Here is a 23,245-nt window from a genome sequence, read left to right as displayed (position 1 = left end):
TTTAGAAGAAGATGATTATGAGATTTGAGATTAGCTGATTGGCCAAATACCTATCCTATTAATTTATTTTTAAAAAAATTAGTTAGCCAATCAATTTATTTTTAAAAAATTGATTACCCAATCAATTTATTTTTAAAAATTAGTTGGTTGAGTATTTGTTCGACAGGCCAACTGATCTGACCAACGCATCTAATCAACTCTAAATCTCATAATTTTTTTCTTTTAAAAGTAAAATTAACTTAAAAAATAATTATATTTATATAATAAAAAAAGTGATTATATATATATATAAATAATATTTTAAACGTTAAGACAAATTTTTTTCACTATATTTGGACAAGACTCTACTAGCATTTTGAATCATCTTGAATGTAGATAATATATTTAGTTACTACGTGCTACGGAGATAACTATTTATCTATCAATTAAAATAATATATGTTTATTTTAAATATATAAATTAATATATTATTAATATATAATTTGATAATTTTAAATTAATGATAAAAAATTTAATTATATAATAATACATAAAAATATATATTTATTTATATATTTCAAATAAATACATATAATATTATTTTTTATTTATTATATCTGACGTATAAAATATAAACGGAGTGACTACATACTCAGTAATTTAATCTGTATTCTGATTTTAGCAGCTTCATTGTCAATCACCAAAAGTATAGAGCTCCTCAATTCACCAGTTATCTACGTTTCTACGATTATGGTAGTCAAAATTGTATCAAAAATTTAATTTTATGCATTATATATAAGTTTTATATAATATAATTTTAAAAAATAAAATAATAAAAAATATAATAGATGCATTATTATTTTGAAAATTATAATAAACACCTATAAAAATTTAAAATTTCTTATACCTTTATTACATAATCATTTTATCAAAAAAATATATCAATTTGTATCAATAATATGTATTATATCATAGAATATATCGTATCATACAATACTTCTATTGTATCATATTAATTATAATATATTTCATTATATGTATCGTTTTTATTTGTATCATATTGTATAATATCATAAAATATGTATTGTGTATAATAAAATACTGATAACTATGTCTACACATTACATCTTTTTATAAAATTTTGATATAATGAAAATATATTTTGGGATATCTTCAAAATCATACTGAAAAAATAAAGTTCATCGGTTAAATTAATAATATTTTCGAAGTTCATCTCTCATTTATAAATTAAAAACCTTTAGAGTTGCAATAGATTTCTATGGTTACAGATAGAGTTGATTTGGTGATGCAAACATGAAGTTGGTTTTCATATAGTGCAAACAAATCTAGCTAATTAACGGCCGTCAAGGCGATAACTTCTTCCTCGGAAGGCAACCCCATCTGCGGCTGCATTGGCATTGGGTTGCTGTGGCTGTGGCTGCTGCTTGAACTTGAGCGGTTTCCATTCAGACGGTAGCTTCTTCCTCTGAATGTAACTCCGGCATGTGGATTGTGTTGCACCGGGGAGTTTATTTGGACCCCCACGTCCCAATATGAAACCAGCTTGTGACTTAAAAATAACTATTAAAGATCACTTTATTAAGCTTGCCCTTGGTATTTTAACACATCACCACGTTCCGTAGCCTTGACACTTCAACAAACTAGTTATACGTTAATTCTCTGTTAGCCTCAAGCTAACATTACAATACCGGCACCACCAACTGCACCGTAAGATCCCAATTGAGAGACGTAATGGTGACTTTGATACCAAATGATATAAATCTAAGGAAACCACATTTCAAAAATTAGTTATTAATTGAAGAGTCAAAGCCATATAAATCCCCAATATTTGAAGTTCATACTTTCTAATATGGGATCCAAATCTCATACTTTATATTTACGATTCTAAAAGATTCAAGACCAGAAGTAAAAAGCAAATAAACCCAGAAAAGTATACACCCAGAGAGGAGTCTTGAATATGTATTTTCCACCGGCAAGAGGATGAAGAACCGTGAGGAAGTAATAAAGATGGCCTGCGACCATACCAAGAAAATTCGGCAGCAGTGGAACACCAAATATGAAATCCAGTGCAAGCATTGCCCACGGAAGATAGAACCCCTGTCAAGTTACATGCATTGTTTCAATTGAAAGTCTTAAATCACCTAGAGCTGAACAGGCATCAACACTGGTAAGCGACTGTACCTTCAATGACACAACTCCATATATGTTCATTCGTGCATTTGGGAACTCACGGGCCCAAATATGCACAATCATAAACACCAAGGAAGGTCCCATGAAAGGAGTCCATAGAAATGGAACAACAGCCATCACCTAAATACCATTTCACATATTAACTGCAGATGAGAGCCTGAAAGATGGACTTTTTTTCTCTTTGGTGAAGCAGTTGATGTAATAATAACAAGAATTATAATGTATATATTTACTAACCAGGAGTGAGATTGCTCCAAAGATTAACATCCATAGGAAGTCCGCAGTCCTCTTGTCAAAAGGCCCTCTCTCTAAGGAAACACCATATTTTGCTCTACAAAATTTATCTCAAGTATTAGGTGTCTGTTAAAATAAATCAGACACCCTTGAATCTGCAGTTTCTGTAAAAAAAGGGTTACAATAATTGGTGAAAGGAGTAAGTTTCTTACATTATGATGAGAAGAATTGCGAAAGGGAATGAAAATGGTCCAAGGAAGAAGAAATTGGTAACAAGCCTCCAAATCTGCACCACCAGCAAATTTTATTTTGTGAGATATCAAATATACTTAAGCTTTGATGAAGCCATATTTTGCAGATACAAATGGAATTGTTTTAATAACCTGAAAACGTCTGAAAACATCTTCATATGTGAGAGCTATGTTCCAAGCATCATAAAGTCGTAAACGTTGAGCAGCTGTGGCCATTAAACAGAGCACTCCATAAGCCTTGCTCACTGGTGGCAGAAAGTTATAATATCTGCAAACAGTTTGAGCAAAGTAGTGAATCAATCACAGAATTAAATAGATACTCATGGCAGCAAATAAAATAGGCAAAGATTATTATAATTTTGATGGAAAATCTGATATATTACTCTGCTGGTGTAGACATTGCAAGAACTCTGAGTTAGTGTTGAAGGAGAAGGCTGTTTTTATGGGGTTGTGGCATTGACTATTCCCAAGATGAAAAGGTGGGGGTTGTTGCTATTTCACAGAAGTCAAGTGAAGACTTCGGGCGATGAGTCTTTCCATAATAGTCTCTGTCAACCCAACTGTGAATGGATGTTACAAATTCTTGGAAATCATCTCCATTCTTGGAATTTTCACTTAGTCAATTCCAAGCACCGTATGGACCCCTCTGGGATGGAGCCAAGTCAACAGAGTGTTTGAAAATTCAATCCGACGAATCCTTTAAATCTCTCTTATTCTAATTTACTTTAGCTTTATTCAAATTGAACATTCTTATTAATTAAAATAATATCATTTGTCCTATAAATAATTGTAAATTTCTTATACATGTGTGAGTAATTTTAGGAGCTGGACTCATTCACACAGCCGAAACAGTTCGATTGAATTGAATTACATTTAAAATTGAACTGAATTGTGTTTAAATTTAGATTGAATTCGAAACTTTCAATAAGCAAATACTATAGAATGTTAGATAGGGTCTTGTTTTAAGGCTTGTTAACAGCAATCTTCCAAATAGAAAATCAATCTTCACATTGATGCCAACTGAGACAACACAAAACTTTACTTAATTCTTTTTTGCTTATTGTTTATTTTTGAGGCAGGATAATGTTAGATAGGGTCGGATTCAAATCGAACCCAAAACAAGCTAAGCTCAAACGAGTTCAAGTTTGAAACTTCAACATTTTTGAGCTCAAGTTCGAGTTTTGGAGTGTTTAACTCGTCAAACTCACGAACTAAAAATTTTGATATAAAACGATATTGTTTTGATCAATATATATTAAAATAACGTTATTTTAATAACGAGCTAATTAAAAATTTGAACTCAAACTGAACTAAAAGTTGACTCTTTTAAAACGAGCCGAACTCGAGCTTATTTGAAACAAACTCGACAAGTCTGAGCTTAAGCTTAAGTTCAATTCCAAACAAATTGAGTCAAGTTTGAGCTCAAACTTGAGTTTAACTCGAATCTAGCCTTAATCCTAGAAGAATCTTAACCCTTCTAGCCAACAATGACACAGAGTGGTTAAAACTAAAGGCCACTTAAATAAGGCCAATTTTCAGAAGCCTCTCAGTCTGGATATGTTACAAAAACTAAATCAATTGAAATTAGCTGAGTGTTGTACATAGGTTTGAGATTCTTTGCAGAGACTCTCACAGATGGTTGTCTACTAAACTTCGGGACCGGATGCAAATAAGCTAATAAAGCCTTGGAATACTTGAGCAGAGAGTTGGTGTGCTCGAAAGAGCTCGCCATCTATATTCCAGACACTATCATTTCCAGAAGAAGTAAATGAGAAAGCTGGAGTCTGTACAAAATATAGGAATTAGATCATGGTTATTCCGAAAGAATAAGAAACATAAAAGATTTTAAGAAATTGTAACTTGTGATGTTCCACGAACTCAAAGTTAAGGGGGTTTCCACCTTTCCTTGCAAGCTCAGTCAAGTGCCTGTAGGCATCATTTGTCATAATATTCAGATAATCGGCAAGAAATTAATGCCAGATTACTGTGACACAAGAAGAGAAACTTTGGGAAACTGAATTATTTATACCAGTAGATGGATGAAGTTTTTAAATCTTAAAATAGAGTTTGTGACATCTTTACAATATCCAGGAGACATAGCACAACAGTTCAATAATTATTTCTTATCCAGGTATGCTAAAGACTTCCTAAGATTTGCAGGTCACTGATGCTCGGCGTCTTACTGAAGCAAATTAACTGCTTTACCACTTAAGAAACAACTCTAATATCATTAATAAAAGTGAAAACACCCCTAATATATTAAAAAATAGAAAATGGCATTTGAAGAAGGAATCCAAGGGTTTATAATAAAGTTAAATGTAAGGCTAGAAAGAGAAAGGCCTAATTTTACCATAAATATAACGCATGAGGACAGTCTTTAATCAATATGAGATGCAATAGACCATCTGAAAGGTGTGCATCAACCACCAAACCATCGGGTGCTCTTTCATTACGGTTTGAGATTATGGCAGCACCAACACTAAGAAAACGTCCTTTGGATTGCAACCATCTTGTTTCTTTAGGACAGGAGTGAGGCATTGAATGACTTGACTTTTTGTTGCAGATGTTGCAATTCGTACGACAAATCACTCTCTCAGATTTATTTCGATTCCCTGAAGTCTGTAATCTACCAAATCGACGGCCCCTATCAGGGACTGCATGTGTCTTTCTTGATTCAACATTAGGTAAGCTACCTCAGCTTCATATGGCCTAAAAGGAAAAAAGGAAAAATCATGAGAGCTTGAAAGAGGAAATTTAAGTGGTAAACGCTAGTATATCATGGTAACATGCTTGTGTATCGTGCGGATTCATGAAGAAAATGTCCTTTTCGAAACTCAATGGATCTTTTAGCCCATCCAATGGTTATATAAGTATAAATTGAACATAATTTGATGGGGAATAGTTTAGACATCATACATGGAAAAATCATATTCTTATCCTTCTAAAAAGAACTCTCTCTCTCTAAGCTCATTACTTATATTCTTGAGAGAATCTAGTAATTATTTTTGTATCAACCTTTGTAAAAGCATTTACAACCAAATTTTTTCACACCTCTATACAATTACTAGTCCTTAGGTTTTCACTGTTAAAATATTAATAGCATGTTCAGTTATAATTTTCAAAATCTGGAAGGTACAGTTGTCTTCAATGGTCAACGTGCCATAAAACAAAAGAAGAAACAGTTGGAAGCCGGGGCAGGAAGCTTTCGCCTGATGAGGCGGCCATAAAATACAACGAAACTTACCCGAAGGTGTTTTTATATAATTTTATCCCCGAAGGGTCAGTCGATTATCTGGTCATCGATTGAACCTCCGGCGTAAAATCTACTTCTCTGTCGGCTTCCTCTCCCTCTTCTTCTTCCCATTTGGGTCAGTGGATTATCTTTAGAATCTCTTATCTTCGAACTTGATGGCTTCTTCTTCTTCTTCTTTAACTACTCAATTTAAGTGTGATGTTTTCCTTAGTTATTTGGATGTAGATGTCCTCTTCAATTTTATCCGTCATCTCAATAGAGCTTTACTTCGCAAGAAGATTAAGACTTTCATCGATGATAGAATTCTTCCTTAAGAAGATAAGATTAAGACTTTCATCGATGATGGAATTCTTCCTCAAGAAGATATTCCGCTATCTCTTCCTCATGCTATTGAAGAATCAAAGATATCAGTTGTCGTTTTCTCGGAATGCCGACGTTTATACGGCCTGGTAGTAATACCAGTATACTATCACGTAGATCCAGTAGATGTAAGGAATCTGACTGGGAGCTTTGGGCTTGGATTTAGTCGGGTTGAAGAACGTTATAAGGAGAACCCAGAGAGATTAACGAGATAGAGAGATGCTTTGAAAGAAGCAACAAATATTTCTGGGTTTTATTCAGTTCCTACTTGGTGAAACTTCTCTTCTTACATTATACTTTCACTTTATGCTTATTTTGTTTTTGTCAAGCTATAGAAAATATATATATATTTCATTCAATTTTTGAAGATTTTATGATCAAGTTCCACTGCAGATCAATATTTTAGAGTTAAATTTATTAAACTGAAAGCTATTCGTTCTACTTGATCATTGGGGTAAGTGATACTTGCAGCTGTTTATTGTATTGTTAAAGATATGACATGTCAAGGTTGTAATTACTTTTGGTCAATAACGTTGAAAATAGAATTTATTAGGAAATGTTTTCGTGCCTATTGGAATAAGAATTATGCTGTCTTTGTCTCTTTGTGTTCTCCTTAATACTCACTTCTGTTTCCTTTTGTTATTATTGATCGGCCGAGTCCCCACTTATAGAGGAAATCGTTGAAGATATTAGGAAGAGATTGATAGACCCGACTAAACTGGTTAGTGTAACATAAAAAATGTTAAAAAAATTATCATGTATTCGGTCAAATGATATATGCATAATACGGATCACACACATTACTGATACAGGCTAAACAACTCTTGCCCATATTGTATTCAATTAACTTTCAAGTCAATTTGAAGGTTCTTTGACAGAACCGTCTCAACTCTCTAACCCCATAACACCCAACGCTCTTATGGGATTTAGGAGATCGAGATGCATCCTATAAAATTTTTAAATATTTTGCTACACACATAACTATAACATTAAAATTTTTTTTTCATCATGTCTAGGTCTTTAACCTTACTGTAATTATACAACAAAATAACAGTCTAATTTCAAATTAAAACACAAAATAAGCTTTTACTTAGGCCTCCAACCTTATGACATGCATAACAAAAATTTTACATCTTGATTTCCATTCAAAATCATGAAAATAGTTTAACTAGGCCTTTGGCCTTCAATGTTTCCTAAGTTTCTCAAAGAAAACCCAAATATATGTATGCAAACTAGGACACCTACTAAAGATGCCATATTGTGGCACAACCTTGGGTAAGTCATTGCTCGACACGGTCTTAGAGGGCAAAATTCTATAAAGGTGAGCTAAAAGCTTAGTGAGTGGATAGTTTATAAAACATTGTTGCATATGACATATATATCAATAAAAATATACAAGAGTTTATCATATATTAACTCATTCAAAGATATTTAATTTCTAAAGAAATAATTAGAAACATCACTATTAAATTAAAATCATTTACTGTTAATAATTAAAATTAATTAGGAATATCACTCTTGAACTAATTATTGTAATTCTCATTGAATGAACCCACAACCTCCCAAAATATTTCAAAAGTTGCATTTACCAATAAACAAAATTCATGACCACATGCAAATATATTTTTCTTTATATGGTAACACACTTATGGCAATGAGGTTGCCAACAATTTCTATGCATACTCAATATTCTGAATAAATTTAAAGGAACACACATTGCATGAGTGATAAAATTATGCTTAGAAAATATCATCTTTAAAAAGAAGATTTGATTGTCAATAACTCATATTTTTATTTTCTTTATTTATTTATGAACCTTTCGCCAATACAATAACTTAAGTTGTACATCACTACTAATATTCTCAAGGAGAAATCTATCATACCCAGTGGATGTCCCCAACACGAATAGAGCGAGAAAGAACTGTCATATCTAACATGCTGAGTTTTGCTTGGATAGAGCAATTGAAATCTGTCATGTCTGGGGTAAAATACTACACAGGCAGAGCAATTAAAAATTTGTCATACCTATCATAAAATACTGCACAGGTAGACCAACTAACATCTGTCATACCTGAAGTGAAATATTATGGAAGCAAAGCAACTGAAAATCTGTCATACCTGACATAAAATACTGCACAAGCAGAGCAACTAATCACCAGATATGCAACAACATAATTTTCTTAATACCATATTCATAATTTAATAACTCAATAATAAAATCTTAGAATAATCATCATTAGGTAACCATGACCTCGCTATATTAAATTAACAATATTCAATTCTACACCCCACTACAATACCAATTTGATAGCATTCAACAATATAGTCATATTCATCACTGAATTAAGGTTTTTTCAACTCTACTGTTATACACTCATTAATAAATAAATAAATTATTTAGCAACTGTAGTCATCCATAAATTGGATTTAAATCACCTTCAATTCTACATGCTCACAAACATCAATTCAAATAACATATAACCATTTGAAGCCCCCATAGAACTATATTTAAATATCTTTCAGTTCTACAGCTACATACAACGTTAAATCAATTAACATAAAAAAATTTCAGTCACCTGTAGAATTGAATTAAATACTTTCAACTTTAAAGCTACATAAACATTAAATCAATTAACATTCAACAAATCTCAATCACCCATAGAACTACTTAAATGCCTTTCAACTCTACAACTACTCAACATCAATAATTAAATATTCAGAATTTCAACCAGTCATTACTGAATTAATTGACTTTTGCTCGCAGCCACACACATATAACTTCAATTAATTTAACATTCAAATTTACAATAATACACAACGTTGAATTTAAGTTGCCTTTACAGTTACTCAAAATGAAAATCAACAACATGCATAATAAAATTCATAATACCATTTATCAAGGATTGAAAACAAAAACATAAGTTTGTATGATTTAAAAAAAAATATAGTTCAAGGTTTGTTTTCCACTTACAATTTGGGTAGACCCAAAATTGATGCTGTTTTTTCTTTATCAATCTTCCTCTTTCTTCACCTATTCGTACCAATTTGAAGCAACATAGTTAAAATTTGAAAATCCTCAATTTGAATAGTGATTTCAAACCCTAGAGTTTATTAGATGAAAATTTGGTACCTTATCCTTATTTTTCTATCAATTTCCTCTTCTCCTTTCTCTTCTTTCTTTTTCTTTCCCCTTTTTTTTCTCTTTTTCTTTCTCCTTTCTTTTCTTCTCTCCTTTTCTCTCTTTTCTCTCTTCTCCTCTGCGCTTTCTGTTTTTCCTCGTAGAAGAAGAAAGCTTAATGGCTTATTTAATAAGTTAAAGGAAACTTTCTCTTTAAACCCTATACTTACACTTATACATTTACAAAACCCCATAATTCTTCACAAATTGCTATTTTGGGTTAGACCTTCCTAATAAGCAACTTTTACCCCCATGAACATTTGTTTTGGGTATTTCATTCTTACTTGGTTAATGATGCTTGGCGAAAGTGGGAAAATATAGCACAACTTCTATAAAATGAATTTCTTCCAATAGTATCAGAAGACAGAAAATATATATGGCACAACTTCTCTAAAATGAATATTAATTGTCATATTCTCTGCCAGGCCCCCGTCTTGTGGTAATGGTGAATGAAAGTTTACTTATTTTCATTTTATATTATTTTCTTTGTCTTTTGGTTTTTAACTAGCCCTTTCAATCCCGGTCAATTGAAGTACATTCAATTTTTATCATATTTATCTTACTCTTTCTTAGATATTGGAGTGTTTGATGATTGAGATATACCAATTACTGAAGGAAGCTCTTAATTATATATCGTTTTATAGCTGTATATGTTATATGTAACCTTAATCTCTGACTCTGAATCTGAATCACAGGGTTGGAGGCGTCTTTCAAAAAGATCAATTTTCAAGAACTCATGTGCGTGTGTTTGTCTTTTCACCTAACCTTAGGTGGGAAATAGTTCTTTGGCAGGCCAGAAAATGCAAGGAAACCTGGTTTTGTTATATGTGAGGCCACATGAAAAGACTTTGGCTAAAAAGTTAATGTAAACACATTAAATGCCTTGCAAATTACCCATTTTTCTTTACTTGAGGAGCGACCAAAATGCTTATAAATAGCCCCGCTCACTCTGTAAATTAAGCATCCAGATTTATACATAAAAATTACTCTTTCTCTCTTTCACTTATTTCTCTCAATTATTCCTTACTTACAACAGGTTTTATATTATTTTATCCCGAAGGGCCGAAGCTAAAGTCTACTTCTCTCTCGGCTTCCCCTTCCTCTTCTTCCAAATTGTGTCAGTCGATTATCTGTAGAATCTCTCACCATCGAACTTGATGGCTGCTTCTTCTTCTTTAACTACTCGATTTGAGCATGATGTTTACCTTAGTTTTAGGGATGAAGATGTCCGCCATTTTATCGATCGCCTCAATGAAGCTTTGCTTGACGATAAGATTAAGATTTTCATCGATGATAAACTTGTTCGTGGAGAAGAAACTTTGCATGCTATTGAAAAATCAAAGATATCAGTTGTCGTTTTCTCGGAAAACTACGCTTCTTCTAAATCGTTTCTTGAAGAGCTTGAAAAGATTCTTGGATGCCGACGCTTATACGGCCAGGTAGTAATACCAGTATACTATCACGTAGATCCAGTTGATGTAAAGAATCAGACTGGGAGCTTTGGGCATGGATTTAGTCGGGTTGAAGAACGTTATAAGGAGAACCCAGAAAGATTAACAAGATGGAGAGATGCTTTGAAAGAAGCAGCAAATATTTCTGGCTTTTCTGCAGATGCTATTAGGTGAAACTTCTCTTCTTACATTATGCTTTCACTTTATGCTTATTTTGTTTTTGTCAAGATGCAGAAAATATATATATATATATATATATATATATATATATATATATATATATATATATATATATATATATATATTTCATTCAGTTTTTGAAGATTTTATGAACAAGTTCCACTGCAGATCAATATTTTAGAGTTAAATTTATTAAATTGAAAGACTATTGGTTCTACTTTATCATTGAGGTAAGGAATACTTGAAGCTGTTTACTGGCATTGTTAAGATATGAAATATAATTTTTTTAATTACTTTTGGTCAATAACGTTGAAAATAGAATTTATTAGGAAATGTTTTCCCGCCTATTGGAATAAGAATTATGTTGTCTATGTCTCTTTGTGATCTACTTATTAGTCACTTCTGTTTCCTTTTGTTTTATTGATAGGCCCGACGACGGACTTGTAGAGGATATCGTTGAAGATATTTTGGAGAAATTGCCAGATATATCTCCTGAATATGAACAGGTTGATATAACATATAGAGATGTCAATGAGCCGGGCTGGCTCCGATTCGGCCCATCGGGCTAATGGGCAGTTCCGGGCCTAAGGTCTAAACAGTAACGGGCCTTTGGACCGAGCCGACCCATTAAAATATAAAGGCCCAAGGCCCGACCCATATAATAACGGGCCTTAATCGGGTCGGGCCGGGTTGGGCTTTAATCGGGTCGGGCCGGGTTGGGCTTTAATCGGGCCGGCCCGGCCCATTTAACCATTTTTTTTTAATTTTTAATTAACATTTTTTAACATAAATTTTTTTCAATTATTAAAACCGATAACAGTATCCCGAATATTTTATTTATAACCTCTCACTTGTGACGGAGGAATACCGTAGTTATATGATGAAAAATATTATAAATTGATAACATAGTATAAATAAATTAATTTATATAGGTATAAATTACAAAACATAAATAAAATATATCTACTATATAATATTTATCTATTCATCTTTTATATTTAAATCTCTGAATTCTTCAAAAATAAATAATTATTATTTACGAATTTAGATATTTTTTGAAAGAGAGTTAATGAAATTGAAAATATAATGCAATAATTGAAATTGAGTGATTAAAAGATTTATAAATAAAAGTGAAAATAAAAGGAAATAAAATAGATTTATTTAAAAAAAAATTTTAAAAAAAAATTTTGTAGAGGCTCCTGTCTGGCAGAAGCATAAATCTGCTTCTGCCAAGGCAGAAGTAGACCAAGGCGGCAAGGCAGCAGAAGCCAAGATTTGCTTCTATTGTCTAAGAAAAAAAAAAAAATAAATATATATATATATATATATATATATATATATATATATATATATATATATATATATATATATATATATATATATATAAACAGTATTGGGCCGGGCCGGGCCAGCCCATGGGCCTAATATTAAACCCCTAGGCCCGGCCCGACACTCTACAGTGCCGGACCGGGTTTTATCGTGCCCGGGCCTTTTTTCGTGCTTCGGGCCGGACCTCCATTTAGCCCGGTCCAATTGACGTGTCTAATAACATATAAAATGTTAAGAAAATTATCATTTATTGGGTCAAATGATATCTGCTTAATACGGATCATACACAGTACTCATATAGGCTAAACAACTGTTGCCCATATCGTGCTTAATTAACTTTCAAGTCAATTTGAAGGTTCTTGCTTGGTTAATGATGTTTGGCGAAAGTGGGAAAATATAGCACAACTTCTCTAAAATGAATTTCTTCCAATACTGTCAGAAGATAGAAAATATATATATATGGTACAACTTCTCTAAAATGAATATTAATTGTCATATATTCTCTGGCCAGCCCCGTCTTGTAGTAATGGTGAATGAAAGTTCACTCTGTCTTTTGGTTTTTAACTAGCCCTTTCAATCCCAGGCAATTGAAATGCATTCAATTTTTATCATATTCATCTTACTCTTTCTTAGATATTGGAGTGTTTGATGATTGAGATATTACTGAAGGAAGCAGCTGGTTAATTATGAGAAATTTAGTAATTTCATTGATTAACGAATTGAGAAAATAAGATGCTCTTAATTATATATAGTTTTATTGCTGTATATGTTATATGTAACCTTAATCTCCTAATCTGAATCGCAGGTAGAGGAAGTTAAAATGCCTGCTGTGGTCGGGCTTTCTGCCGATTTTATAGTCGAAGCAGATGATTTAGAGGGTTTGAGGTGGTCTGAATCTGAATTACAGGGTTTGAGGTGGTCTGAATCTGAATCACAGGGTTGGTGGTTTGAATCCGAATCACATGATTTGTGGTCTAAATATGAATCACAGGGTTGGAGGTTTCTTTCTGTGTTTTTCCTTGTCATGGAGGCAATATCAGTGGTGTTGGATGAATATGGAAAAAGCAACAAGAATTTTCTTCTTGCTGCATTTGTCTTGTCAGCCTTTGGTTTTATTATAACCATATATGCTTTTATCAGGAAAAGAAACACTGCAGCGTATAAACAAAGAGCTGAGAGGGAACTTGCGTGGGTGGAGGTTGCCTTCTCTGTGGTCCAATTAGTTATTTCATTCAGTCAATATATTTTAGCTGTTGCAAAAGTGAAGAACAGTTACAGCCCATCCCTTTTCCCGCTAGTATTTGCCCTTGTTGTTGTCGTGTTTGCTTTCAAGAAGAAGCAAATTTCGCATAGCCAGGTACCCATTTGAATTTATTAATCTGGCTTGGTGTTTCATGTGCCCTTACTCTACTTAGCATCTGACTTGCAATCAAATACTATTTATCTCATTGCTGTATTGTGCAATTTTAAGAGTATAACCTTCTTTAATTAAACAAGCAGGTAGCATCTCTTGCTTTTGACCACCTTAATTTCATGTTTGTAACGAAATTTCTGAAAATTTAGCTAATTTATATAAACATCAATGCTTGTACAGTAGTATACTGATTACCATTGAGTGTCTCATAATTGCTCACTTATAAAGTAATATCTAATCACATGATGATATACATAAGTGTATATGTAAAGTGGATATGTATAATATTATTCATAATTATTTTACAAGCAAATGTGTGACTCTATTTGTCTCAAAAAAGCAAATAGATCCAATTACACAAAATATTAACAAAAACTTGATCAACCGCTCTGGAATGCTTTCTAGAATCAAAAATATTCTTCTCGAGTTTGAATTTGTTGATTTTAAATTTATTTATTTATTTTGATTTTGTTAATTTTGGTTGATTGTAGGAGCAGGTGCTTGATCCGTAAGGGTGAGGCAAACGTGCTTCTACCTCAAAGGCCTTATTATAGTGAAGATTCGTCAGACTTGGAATAATATTAAGGTTAAAGGAGCCAGCTTCCACTTTCCTTCTAAAAGATTTACTTTTGATACTTTCTTTGGAAGATTGATGAGATCGTAATATTTGTTAGTGCTCCATTCTTTTAGTCCGGTGTCGTACTATATATTTCTAATAAGGCCAAAAGACTTGCTACCACCAAAGATTTAATGCAATTTTAAACTTATACCTATCAATTTTTTTAAAAAAAATGAAAGTTTGACCTATATGCTTAAATTGTGTTAAAATTTTTAGTTATAGTTAAAAAAAATTATCATTTTAATAATAATATTAAAAAATATATAAATTTATCTCATTTTTCTTTCAAAATTTTAAAAACTAATAATTTCATTTTGTGCATTAACTTGGTATAAATATGATTATTTAAATACAATCGATTAATAGAGTAAACTATATTTTTATTGCACTTGGCTTGGTATGATTCAGATTGAATAACCCCCTCTAAAAGATGTTATCCGACCATTAGAATGACACTAGCTAAATTGCGATCTTATAAAATTATGCTAAAAAAAATAATTCCAACTTGATCACACTTAAAGAAAGTGACTTAAATGAATTTAGCTTGTATTGCATCTAACTTAGTGCGATTTTAGCCAAATCATGTTTTCTAAGTTGTGATCTTGGTGATTTGACGTTGGCTTTTTTTTTTTCCTGAAAATTTAAAATAACTGAAATAACTTTTTCACCCTTAAGTTTTTTCATCTAACAAAGTTGTAATATGGGTGAAATTTTGTAGTTTTAACCATTTAATGGCTGAGAATTTATGATTCCTCCAAATTTGGCATGGAAAATAATAGTTTCCATTTGGAATATATTCAATGTATATAATTATAGGGCAATATAAATTAAATGAATAGGAAGATTAAATTTAGGTGGCAATTAGTTACCAGACTTTAAATATTACTTTATTAATCTATTTTTTATTATTTATATTATTTCATTTAATTTATAAGTGATAAAAAATTACAATAATTTTCTATTAACAATGCTACTGTAGCAGATAGTATAAGAGGTAATTTTATTGTCATCTTTACTTAGGTATTAAAAAATTACCAAGATAATTTTGATTTTATTTTAATTATATATTTATTTATTAATTTTTTAAAATAAAAATAATTTTTATTTTTAATTAATATAACAAATAATATAAAAATATGTTTAAATAATTATAATATAGAATATTTAAATAAATAATATACTAGTAATATTTTATTATCTCTAACTAAATATAATAATTATTAAATTTTATTAAATTTCATCATATATAATAATTTTTAAAAAAGTCTTTCAATTTTAGTAATAAAATATTATGAAACCAAAGGTATGCTTACAGTCATGAAATCTATGTTTCCCAAGTAAAAAATTGGAAGTCAAAGCAATGAAGCACATGTGAATCAGAAGTCATGATTTGTTAAAGGTTTTAGGCCAAAGGAATTATTTTCAACTAAATACTAGAGTTTTTTTAAATTTTTATTTATTAATTTTGAAAAATTTAAACACTAATTTATTTATTATTGATTATATTATATCTATATAATTTACAAATTTTTTTTCATTTTCATATTACATAACAAAAAAAAATGAATATATTTTTGAATATAATTATAATTATAAAGATTTTAATTTAAAATAAAATAATACTTAATTAAATTATCCTCACACACGACGAGGATAGGTTACGTCAAAAAAGCAACAGGTCAATCGTGTTAATTGCACCATTCACTTTCCGCGCAGCAGCCGCGTGTTTGGAATCCTTACATTTAGTGAATGTCCAATGGGGTCCTTAGATTCTGAAAAGCGAATGTTGATTCTAAGTTTTGAGAGCACTGGCATTTGTATTAAAAAGCAACTCGGGCTACCATAAAAATTAACGGATGAAGGGCAAAAATGGAAAATTATTTCTCAAAACCCAGGCATGGCATGACAAGATGTACTGATTGGCAAGGGAGAAACGTGATCGGTGAGATTATCTGCGTATGTTGTTGGCTCATCCGTTTGTCAATGACTTTTCTTTCGGGAAATTTCTTTGTGATTTTGGATGTTTTTGTTATATATATATATGTAGAGAACCGATGTATAGAGAAAAAGAGTAAAAGGATCAGATATTTATTTGTGATAATTATGAAATTAAAAAAATTATTAGAGGGTAGTTAGTCTTTCGGTGTAATTTTGATAGATTTTACTGGGCGATATTACTGGTGAGAGGTAAAAGCACTTCCTGGATGATGGTCAAACCGCGTGAGGAACCTTTATCAAAGATGGCTTTCTTTAGGAAGCTTTATTATATTCCACGGCTAGAGAAGGTTCCTTGTAACACCAATCGAAATTGCTTTGTTATTGCCTCCACTAGGTCAAGCTTGTTCGCGGTAGTTCCTGTTTCTGTAGTATTTGAATGGCAGAGACGGGCGAGTTTTAACTAGAAACCTTGCTTGCTGATTTTGAAAGAAATAGAACACTGTTAGGAGGAGATTTGGTTGCCAATTGTTGAAAGAAATAAGTAGTTGATTAATGGAGAGATATTTGCTAGAAAATTTTGATGTTAGACCGGAACATTTGTCCGCCGAGGTGCTGGAGAGATGGAGAAATCAATGTGGAATCATCAAAAATCCCAAACGGAGGTTTCGATTCACTGCCAACCCCTCCAAACGTTACAAGGTGGATGCTATGCCCCAAGGCACTCAGGTCCGTTTGTTTTCAGCAAAATCAACGACAATTTGCTTATACATCACTCATCATCTTATAAGAGTATCTGTAGTTGTATGGCTTGACTCGAAAAAAGCTTATTTAACATTTTTTAGTTTCTGAATAACTATGAGAGAAATTCCATAAACTCTCTTTGAGCTGATTTAGAGAATTGAAGTTTCAAAAATATTTTATTCTATTTTATGGAATTGCCTTTATTTTGTTTCTTCTTTTTTTTTTTTTTTTAAATAATACTAAAACATTATGCCTAAGTTACACTCTTTGAGCTTATTCACAGGGTTGGAGGCATCTTTCTGTGTTTTTCCTTGTCATGGAGGAAACATCAGTGGTGTTGGATGTATATCGAAAAAGCAAAAAGAATTTTCTCTTTGCTGCATTTGTCTTGTCAGTCTTATGTTTTATTATAGCCATTTGTGCTTTAACAGGAAGGAAGCACTGTAGCATATAAACTAAGAGTGTAAGTTATTAATAATTATTCAAAAGCAAAAATAATTAAACATTAAATTATAAATCATAATTATATTCATAATATTAAACTATTAATAGTGTAAAACATAATTATATTAAAAAGAAACAATTAAATAGTAAACTATTATACTCATAATATAAGTTATTATTATATGCATAAAAAATAATTAATTATGCGCATAATATAACCTAATTATGTTCATAATGTAAGTCATTCTTTACTTTTGTAAAAAAATAATTATCATATCCATAAATTTTAAACTTCATATTTTTCACGTCAAATGAATTGGTTGGTATAACATCTACAACGGTGAGAAAATTATCATGTATTGGGTTAAATGATATATGCATAATACAAATCACACACATTACTGATATAGGTTAAACAATTGTTGCCCATGTTGTATTCAGTTAACTTTCAAGTCAATTTGAAGTTTTTACTTGGTTAATGATGTTTGGCGAAAGTGGGAAAATATAGCAAAACTTCTCTCAAAATGAATATTAATTGTCATATTCTCTGCCCCCCTCTTGTGGTAATGGTGAATGAAAGTTTACTTATTTTCATTTTATATTATTTTCTTTGTCTTTTGGTTTTTAACTAGCCCTTTCAATCCCGGGCAATTGAAATACATTCAATTTTTATCGTATTCATCTCACTGTTTCTTAGGTATTGGAGTGTTTGGTGATTGAGATATACCAATTACTGAAGGAAGCAGGTGGTTAATTATGAGAAATTTAGTAATTTCATTGATTAATGAATTGAGAAATTAAGACGCTCTTAATTATATATAGTTTTATTGCTGTATATGTTATATGTAACCTTAATCTCTGAATCTGAATCTGAATCACAGGATTTGAGGTCTGAATCTGAATTACAGGGTTTGAGGTGTTCGGAATCTGAATTACAGTGTTGGTCGTTTGAATCTGAATTACAGTCCAGGTCTGAATCTAAATCACAGGTTTTGAGGTGGTCTGAATCTGAATTACAGGGTTTGAGGTGGTCTGAATCTGAATCACAGGGTTGGTGGTTTGAATCCGAATCACCTGGTTTGCGGTCTAAATATGAATCACAGGGTCGGAGGTTTCTTTCTGTGTTTTTCCTTGTCATGGAGGCAATATCAGTAGTGTTGGATGTATATGGAAAAAGCAATAAGAATTTTCTTCCCGGCATATGGACATAGACCTGAGAAGGTACTTGCGTGGGTGGAGGTTGCCTTCTCTGTGCTCCAATTAGTTACTTTGTTAATTCAATAGATTCTAGCTGTTGCAAAAGATAAGAACAGTTACAGCCCATCGCTTTTCCCGCTAGTCTTCGCCCTTCTTGTTGTTGTGTTTGCTTTCAAGAAGGAGCAAATTTCGCATAGCCAGGTACCCATTTGAATCTATTAATTTGGCTTGGTGTTTCATGTGCCCTTACTCTACTTACCGTTTGACTTCCAATCAAATACTATTAATCTCATTGTTGCATTGTGCAATTTCAAGAGTATAACCTTCTTTAATTAAACAAGTAGGCAGCATCTCTTGCTGTTGGCTATCTTAATTTCATGTTTGTAATGAAATTTCTGCAAGTTTAGCTAATTTATATAAACATCAATGCTTGTAGAGTAGTATGCTGATTACTATTAAGTGTCTCATAATTAGTCATTTATAAAGTAATACATAATCACATGGTGACACACATAAGTGTGTATCTAAAATAAATATATATAATATTACTTATAGTTATTTTACAAGCAAATGTGTGACTCTATTTGTCTCAAAAAAGCAAATACATCCAATCACACAAAATATTAACAAAAACTTGGTCAACCCCTTTGGAATGCGTTCTAGAATCAGAAATATTCTTCTTGACTTTGAATTTGTTGATTTTAAATTTATTTATTTATTTTAATTTTGTTAATTTTGGTTGATTGTAGGAGGGGTACTTGATCAGTAAGGGTGAGGCAAACGTACTTCTACCTCAAAGATCTCATTATAGTGAAGATTCATCAGATTTGGAATATTATTAAGGTTAAACCAGCCGTCTTCCACTTTTTTTCTAAAAGATTTACTTTTGATATTTTAATTTTTAATTATTATCTTAATTATTTACTTTCTTTGAAGATTAATGAGATCATAATATTTTTTAGTGCCACATTCTTTTAGTGCGGTGTCATACTATATACTTTTAGTAAGGCCATCAGACTAGTTCCCACCCAAGATTCTTCTCGAGATATTAATTATTTAAAAAAGTATTAATTAAAATAATTAAAACCATGAGTTTTATAAAAAGGCCAAAAGACTTAGCTCCTCCAAGGTTGAGTGAAATCTCAAATAGGTATCCACTAAATATTGAAAAGATCAAAAGACTTATTTATATTCAAAATTTATTGTATTTTCAAATTAATATTCATTAACTATTAAAAATTCAAATACTTATATATAAGCAGTTAAAATTAATAAAACTAGTTAATTTTATCAATTTCTTTCTTATGTTTAAAAAACTAACAATTTACTATGTGGATTAAACTTTGAAATATATATTTTTTTAAGGTTTTTTCTTTTTTTCCTCTCTTTTTTCTAGTGTTGTCACCAATGGGTTCTCTTTCTCCCTTTTTTTTTTTTTGTCTTTTTTGAGGTCTTCTCCTCATCTTTGTCACTGAACGAAGATGTTCAATGGCAAATCATCACCTTATCATTTTATTGATTATAAATACAACTTACAAACATGATTACGTCATTTGTAAGAACTGATTGGTTTTATAATACCAACTCTATCAATTTAAGGTTAGACTTCTTGATTAATTTTGTACAAAACACATCAGAATTGGTTATTTTAGTTAATATTGTTTATTTGATTTTTGGGTTAAAATTTAAAAAAAAAATTGAAGCAGCCATCAACTCTATGATTACAATGAAAGGATGAGTAATTAGAGAGAGTTAGGTGCTAAAGAATGTATTTGGTTGACTCACTAAACGTTGATGCAAGTCCTAAGTCATTTAGTTTTTTGACCGTTCCTATTACTAATACGGTACCAGGTTGTCTTCATGCGAGTCTAGGTTGGACCCAAATTACAACCTGAAATCATTTATCCTTTATTTTATCCTAATTATGTTCAAATTGATGTAATACATCTCCAATTGACCTTAGCCACATAAAAGATGTCCAAAGCCTAACATAACTCATGTTTTTATCAACTTTACAATCAAAATTTTCAAGTCTTATAGCTTTAAACAGTGTTTCTAAAGCCAGATCGATCATCAAATTGATCATTTCACTAGTTTACAGTTTGACCGGTTTACTAGACAACTAACCGGTTCAATTTATTGTCAAATTATTATTTATTTCTTGAATAATATCAAACTTTTAACATATTTTTGAAACATAAAACATATAAAACATAATTAAAAAATATTAATTAAACAACTGACACTCCATTACATAAGATAAAGAAAAAACCAATTACAAATTGTTGTTTATAAATAGTTTTTTTTGTTTAACAAACTTACTGAGTTTGACTGAATTTCAAATAAGTCAGTATTTATATATAAACTGAATCAGATTGTAAAACCGGAGTGGATTACAAATTGGTTTATGGTTTAATAGGTCAAACCAGCCGGTTTAGTCTGCTTTTAAAAACAATGGCTTTAAGTATAGAGAGCATATTAAGTACAACTTAAAAGAATTACTTGAATAACTGAAGAACAAATTCCAACCCATCTAGTAATGACAATTTTCACTACAATTTATTTATCTGATACGATACGACAAAAAATTGGGTTAAACTTGACTTTTTTTATACAAATTTTAATTCAGATCAATCCGATATGACTTGAAAGTAAATGAAATCGTGTTTAGATTGACACATAGGTATCGAAACTAATATGAATTGACTTAAATGTTTAGACAAATCATACTATAGTAGAATTTGTTAGGGGTAAATTGAATAAGTATTGACAGACAAATCATACTGATGACAACATGGATGAAGATTATGAAGTAGAGGGTAATGAGGATGATTATGATGATGAATTCTCGGGGTTTGATGAAGACATATACGGTGTTTCAAGCCAAGATATTGATAGAAGTCAAAGTCATACTTGTAATGAGGAGGCTGAATGTAGCACGACACGTTATGGCTCTATAAATATTAGAGTATATCTAAGTCACATCTATAATCTAAATCCATTTCAATGGCTTCCTAAGTCTGTTATTGATATTGAGAATGTAGGTATTAGTAATCGAGCGACACGAAAGGACAACCATTTGCAAGTGATGGGTTTTTATAATTCGAAGGCAAAATTGAAAACATTATTTCGAATATATGCGTTAGAGACAAGAATTCAATAGAAAGTCGATCACTCTGATAATATACGATATGAGCTTAAATGCGTACATTCACAATATAAATGACAGGTATAAGCAACGAGAGAAGAAGATGAAGACTATAAGGTGTTATGACGTATGGACAAGACACATACTTGTTCATCGGATTAAATATTGTCACACTATAAATAAGCTGGTTTAAAGTCATTGGGAAATATACTTAAATCAATGTTTGTTGTTGATCGTATTTATCGACCAAAGGAAACTATTTCAGACATAGCAAACAGGTACAAAATCGACATTTTCTATACGCAAGCATGACGTGCCAAAACATATGCACTAAATGTATTACGAGAATCTCCCAAAAAATCTTTCATGCTATTGCACGAGTGTCGTCACAATTTAGAGCTTAAGAACCTGAAAACCGTGACACATATTGGTATCGACCGAAAAAATAGGTTCAAGTTTTTCTTCATGTGTATGGATTGCTCAATAAGAGGGTTTCAATAATTCTATTATTCAGTGATATGCATTGATGCTTCACACTTAAAGGAAAAGTATCTTGGGTCACTTTTCATTGTTGTTACGAAGGATGATAATAATCAAATTTATCCGCTCGCCTTTGGTATTAGGCATAAGGAGAAAATCAATATGTGGACACTCTTTTTGACGTACTTACATATGTGTACTGGTGATTTGCTGGATTTAGCCATTATTTCTTATCGTCATCATTCAATAATTACATCGGTGGTGAACGTAATGCCTCATGCCTATCATGGGTTTTGTAATTACCATATAAAAGGTAACATGCATACGCAATTAAAAAAAAACAAACATATTGAAGGACTATTTTGGAAAGTTGCTAAAACATATCACCTCAGGGGTTTCCAAGCTACCATGAGTAGAATTGTCCAAGTAAATTCTGCTACGACAGCCTATTTGATTGACATTGGATGTAAAAGATAGGTGCATGCCCACTTTGAAGGATGGTGGTACAATATCATGATAACCAATATTGCTGAGTCCTTTAATGCTTTGACATAGACTGCTCACACTTTATCTGTCACCATATTAGTTAAGTTTCTGAGGAGCATAATGCAACATTGGTTTTTTAATAGGCGAAATATGGTGGGTACGTATGACTAAAATTGGTTTGACTTTTTTTTTTCATTACGTTTATTAGTGGTTTTTATAGGTCAAAGATCTTACCCGTTAACACCATAGGTTGAGGACAAGCTTGCTAGATATGTGCTCAAATTTGTCAATATAGTGGTTAAATCAATCAACATACGATAATATGAAGTCTATGATTCATGACAATAGGTGT

At 31.4% G+C, this 23,245-nt stretch overlaps 3 protein-coding genes and 1 long non-coding RNA gene across 4 annotated transcripts; 2 read left to right on the top strand and 2 right to left on the bottom strand.

The window, feature by feature from the left end:
* Positions 1 to 1,832: 1,832 nt before the first annotated feature.
* On the bottom strand, positions 1,833 to 3,169 carry LOC123197771 (derlin-1-like). The gene is made up of 6 exons (XM_044612151.1): positions 3,059 to 3,169; positions 2,808 to 2,943; positions 2,637 to 2,710; positions 2,428 to 2,521; positions 2,182 to 2,310; positions 1,833 to 2,097 (listed from the first exon to the last, which is right to left on the bottom strand). Exons 1-6 carry the CDS (start codon positions 3,073 to 3,075, stop codon positions 1,894 to 1,896), a joined length of 654 nt encoding a protein of 217 aa, XP_044468086.1. The 5' UTR covers positions 3,076 to 3,169; the 3' UTR covers positions 1,833 to 1,893.
* A 4,801-nt stretch (positions 3,170 to 7,970) lies between these two features.
* Positions 7,971 to 9,478, bottom strand: LOC123197772. Its single transcript, XR_006497922.1, has 3 exons — positions 9,419 to 9,478; positions 9,260 to 9,319; positions 7,971 to 8,419 (listed from the first exon to the last, which is right to left on the bottom strand). It is a non-coding gene; the product is annotated as an uncharacterized LOC123197772 (long non-coding RNA).
* A 972-nt stretch (positions 9,479 to 10,450) lies between these two features.
* Positions 10,451 to 14,579, top strand: LOC123197766 (disease resistance protein RPS6-like). Its single transcript, XM_044612145.1, has 4 exons — positions 10,451 to 11,087; positions 11,525 to 11,603; positions 13,232 to 13,783; positions 14,332 to 14,579. The coding sequence occupies exons 1-4, from the start codon at positions 10,624 to 10,626 to the stop codon at positions 14,350 to 14,352; spliced, it is 1,116 nt and encodes a 371-aa protein (XP_044468080.1). The 5' UTR covers positions 10,451 to 10,623; the 3' UTR covers positions 14,353 to 14,579.
* Positions 14,580 to 16,575: 1,996 nt separating this feature from the next.
* On the top strand, positions 16,576 to 19,733 carry LOC123197769. The gene is made up of 3 exons (XM_044612148.1): positions 16,576 to 17,123; positions 18,464 to 18,980; positions 19,529 to 19,733. Exons 1-2 carry the CDS (start codon positions 16,950 to 16,952, stop codon positions 18,791 to 18,793), a joined length of 504 nt encoding a protein of 167 aa, XP_044468083.1. The 5' UTR covers positions 16,576 to 16,949; the 3' UTR covers positions 18,794 to 18,980; positions 19,529 to 19,733.
* Positions 19,734 to 23,245: the final 3,512 nt, after the last annotated feature.

This window comes from Mangifera indica, chromosome 15, assembly GCF_011075055.1.
Source record: "Mangifera indica cultivar Alphonso chromosome 15, CATAS_Mindica_2.1, whole genome shotgun sequence".
NCBI lineage: Eukaryota > Viridiplantae > Streptophyta > Magnoliopsida > Sapindales > Anacardiaceae > Mangifera > Mangifera indica.
This window is presented reverse-complemented; position numbering and strand designations above follow the sequence as displayed.

What these genes read in the sequence shown, in the direction of transcription:
- LOC123197771 (XM_044612151.1), bottom strand. An exon ending in ATGTTTTCAGACGTTTTCAG is followed by an intron (nt 2,711 to 2,807) that starts GTTATTAAAACA and finishes CTGGTGGTGCAG; the next exon opens with ATTTGGAGGCTTGTTACCAA. An exon ending in ATGGAGTTGTGTCATTGAAG is followed by an intron (nt 2,098 to 2,181) that starts GTACAGTCGCTT and finishes GTAACTTGACAG; the next exon opens with GGGTTCTATCTTCCGTGGGC.
- LOC123197766 (XM_044612145.1), top strand. Translation starts at nt 10,624, where the DNA reads ATGGCTGCTTCTTCTTCTTTAACTACTCGATTTGAGCATGATGTTTAC. An exon ending in TTTTCTGCAGATGCTATTAG is followed by an intron (nt 11,088 to 11,524) that starts GTGAAACTTCTC and finishes TTTTATTGATAG; the next exon opens with GCCCGACGACGGACTTGTAG. An exon ending in AGCAAATTTCGCATAGCCAG is followed by an intron (nt 13,784 to 14,331) that starts GTACCCATTTGA and finishes GGTTGATTGTAG; the next exon opens with GAGCAGGTGCTTGATCCGTA.
- LOC123197769 (XM_044612148.1), top strand. Translation starts at nt 16,950, where the DNA reads ATGGAGAGATATTTGCTAGAAAATTTTGATGTTAGACCGGAACATTTG. An exon ending in CTATGCCCCAAGGCACTCAG is followed by an intron (nt 17,124 to 18,463) that starts GTCCGTTTGTTT and finishes TCTGAATCACAG; the next exon opens with GATTTGAGGTCTGAATCTGA.